General features: G+C 37.9%; 1 protein-coding gene across 2 annotated transcripts; it reads right to left on the bottom strand.

Moving 5' to 3' along the window:
• Positions 1 to 447: 447 nt before the first annotated feature.
• On the bottom strand, positions 448 to 3,294 carry LOC109139280 (interleukin-18 receptor 1). Of its 2 annotated transcripts, XM_027276363.1 has the most exons (6): positions 3,093 to 3,291; positions 2,881 to 3,004; positions 2,562 to 2,707; positions 2,121 to 2,264; positions 1,849 to 1,986; positions 448 to 1,763 (listed from the first exon to the last, which is right to left on the bottom strand). In XM_027276363.1, the coding sequence occupies exons 1-6, from the start codon at positions 3,118 to 3,120 to the stop codon at positions 1,402 to 1,404; spliced, it is 942 nt and encodes a 313-aa protein (XP_027132164.1). In that variant the 5' UTR covers positions 3,121 to 3,291; the 3' UTR covers positions 448 to 1,401. The 2 variants fall into 2 exon arrangements, with proteins under 2 accessions (XP_027132164.1, XP_027132165.1); XM_027276364.1 differs by lacking the exon at positions 2,121 to 2,264 and having other exon boundaries at positions 3,093 to 3,294.
• Positions 3,295 to 3,311: the final 17 nt, after the last annotated feature.

The raw sequence follows: 3,311 nt of genomic DNA, 5'->3' as shown, positions 1-3,311 counted from the left end.
TCAGCTGTTATATCTGCCAAAGGTGGCTACTTTGATGAGTCAAAAGTTTAGAATACATTTTGGTCTATAAATTGATTCTATGAATTTTTTTTCAACTCAAATTGCTTATTTGTTCTATCCTTTCATTTCGGAGTGCAATGACACAATGAACTGAATAATTTTCAGTAAAAAGTGTGGTGTTCTAAAACTTTTGACCGGTAATGTATGTATGTGTGTGTATATATATATATATATATATATATATATATACATACATACATACATACATACATACATACATACATATACTATACTATAAGAAGTGAACTTTATCTCGTCTTATCTTATCTTATGTTATGAAACAAGTAGCAGCCACAGTAAACTGTAGGCAGCAGGCTAAACACCTCCAACTCTTTAAAACACTTTTGCTCTGCTGTTGTGTGGAAAAATACTGGTGTCAGGATAATATCAGATTTCAGTTGCAATTTTTATTGACTTACTTTTTTTGGGCTCACTGACAAGAGATGCACCAGTTTATCTTCTAATAACAAAGTAGCTGCCTCCAGAATCATAGTAAACTTCCCACAGTAACCATGGATGTCACTAAATCTACCAGGATTCACAACAATGACTGGTCAAGAAAAGGATGTTTAAATATGTTCAGTTTTTACTAACCCGTGTCTCCTGCGATAGAGGAGATTTAGATTTTGCTGTAATATTGATCAGTGTATGTGTTTCTCAGGACATCTATTCTTTGTAGTTGCATTTATAGACTCCTCCACTAGGTGACAGAAGAACATCAGAAGCTCACATATGAACTGCTCTCCTCAGGTCACCTGCTTATTAGGTTGTAAAAGTTAATGAGCAAACAATGGGCTATTTATTCAGCAAACGTGGAGCAACTATGTCTCTCTAGCCACCTGATGAAGCCAAATATTCAGCAAGTCTTGAGAAACATCAGTGTCTTGAGCTAAAAAATTGTTCTTCTTTCTTCTCTTTCTTTAAATTTACCAAATGTAGAGAGACAAAAACACGAACCATTAATTCCACATTGATGTATAAAAAATGTATATTAAAATAGGCTTGAAAGTACTGATACACCAGAAATCATACAGTTGTCTGAGGTGGACATTTAACATGTCCCTGTAGATAAAGCACAGATGTAAATATTACAAATAATGATTGACTGAATTCCATTTATCTTTCTGGTTTTACAACACAACCCTCTATGTTTTGTTTTTTCAGTGACAAGTTAAAATGTCGAAAAAGTCTTATTTGCTTAATGCTGTGTGTGTTCAACCAATCAAGAGCTTAAAAAGGTAATAAATAAAGTTACTGAGGTAATAAGTCATGAAGGGGTGGAAAAAAAGCTTCAAATGATTATGAACATTGATATCTTGATTCTTCATTTTGCTAAATATTTCAACAGTTACCATCCTCGATAGCTGTCTGAGGTAAACGTGTTATTTTCGGTGCATGTTGCAGGGCAGGTAGGTGATAGCGTAGCTGCTTCCAGAAGGAGGAGGAGAGTGGCCTGGAACTTTCGCCTTTCCAGGTGACACAGTCTCCAGCCTTGCCAAGAAGCTGTAAGGCCTCTGGTAATGAATCAGAGCTTGACACATCTGTTGCCTCAGTTTTGATGAAAACCAAGCGAGTCTGCTGCTCCACAAGAGCTTCATGGATGGCACTCAGCAGACCAGATTCTGGACCAGGATCTGAAGAGGTGGGAACCAAAACCAACGTCCGGCTTTGCTCTATACAGTCTAACACTGCCTCTGCTACAGCTGCAAACAACCAGAGTTCAGATTAGACATTACTGCATTAAGATCTTTAGGTAGATTTCCTTCAAAGTAGATCTTAAATACGTACATTCAGGGTGATAAAGACAGAGACTGTAACCAAATGTCTCTTCCAGAACACTCTCCAGGTGGTTTCTGTCATCTTCATTCAGCCCTGCGTCTGTGTCGCTCTTGTAAGACATCAAAAAGGCATCGTAGCTCTTTCCATCTGAGCGAACGAACAACAAACAAAAACAGCTAAGTCGCTCCCGTCAAATGATGTACACAGAGACATAGCTGGCTGCATTAACCATGCAATTCTGGTAACATTTACATATAACACATTCAAAACAAATAGCCCACCTGAAATACTGCTGCAGCAAGCAAGAGTGTCTCTCAGAAAAAGAGTGATGTCCATTTTTAACTTCACATAAATAAGTGCTGTTACAACAATCACCGCCACGATAATCACAATGCCGAGAGCCAGGTAGTGAGGGGAAGGTGAAGCTGTAGGAGCATAAAGAACAAATAACTGTCATGTAACTTTCATAACTTAACTTAAGTTTCCTAAACTCATTCCTAACTTAAACGTGCAGTCGTGCTTAACATGTGTAGGTCCCAGTATCATCAAATCAACGGGTTCAAACTTAATGGTAACAGTAAACTGAATACAACACTGCTGGAACAACTATATACAGCAACAACAATAGCAAAGCCAAAGCTCCATCCATCCATCCATCCATCCATCCATCCATCCATCCATCCATCCATCCATCCATCCATCCATCCATCCATCCATCCTACCTTTTCGTGCCAAGGTGATGGTGACAAAGCTGGAAGGTTGGCTGTCACTTTCCAGTTTACAGGTGTAGTTTTTTGATAGATCCTCCTCTGACACTTTTTTGAAGACCAGAGATGCTGTCATCTTTATTCCTTCAGTATCATATTCACTGGAAAGGAAAGGAAAGGAAAGGAAAGGAAAGGAAAGGAAAGGAAAGAAAAGAAAAGGAAGCATCAGAAGGACAACTGTCAGCTATATTGTTGAGTGCTTACCTGGCTAAATGTAACATTTGTACTTTCAGACTTAGTCATATCAGCTGGTACATGCACGTGAAGTGTTTACCTTGTGTAATTGTAGTAAACGGATACGCTGGTGTTAGTGTCCACAAATGAATCCCCACTTAACCAGAACACCTCTTCATAGTTTGAATACATCACAGCTTTACAATCAATCACCTTTGGTGAGCCTAGAAAAAACAGAGTTCACACAAGACTTAAAGGTGATCATTTAAAAAGTGCTTGTATGTGGATCAATGCTACAAGATTAAAACTCACCCAGATCAACGTAAAAAACTTCACTCATGTGTGGTGAAGTGATATGCGCAGATATGTTAACTGTGCAAAAAAATGAGAACACACTTTACATGTTTTTGTTCGGAAATATGAACTTCCATGAAGATAAACATATCCAAGAGATGTTTTACTTACTGTTAGATTCAACATCAAGCACCACTGTAAAGGTTGTGTTATATATAGACTTTAAAGCTGAACTTT

Source organism: Larimichthys crocea, unplaced genomic scaffold, assembly GCF_000972845.2.
Source record: "Larimichthys crocea isolate SSNF unplaced genomic scaffold, L_crocea_2.0 scaffold35465, whole genome shotgun sequence".
NCBI lineage: Eukaryota > Metazoa > Chordata > Actinopteri > Sciaenidae > Larimichthys > Larimichthys crocea.
This window is presented reverse-complemented; position numbering and strand designations above follow the sequence as displayed.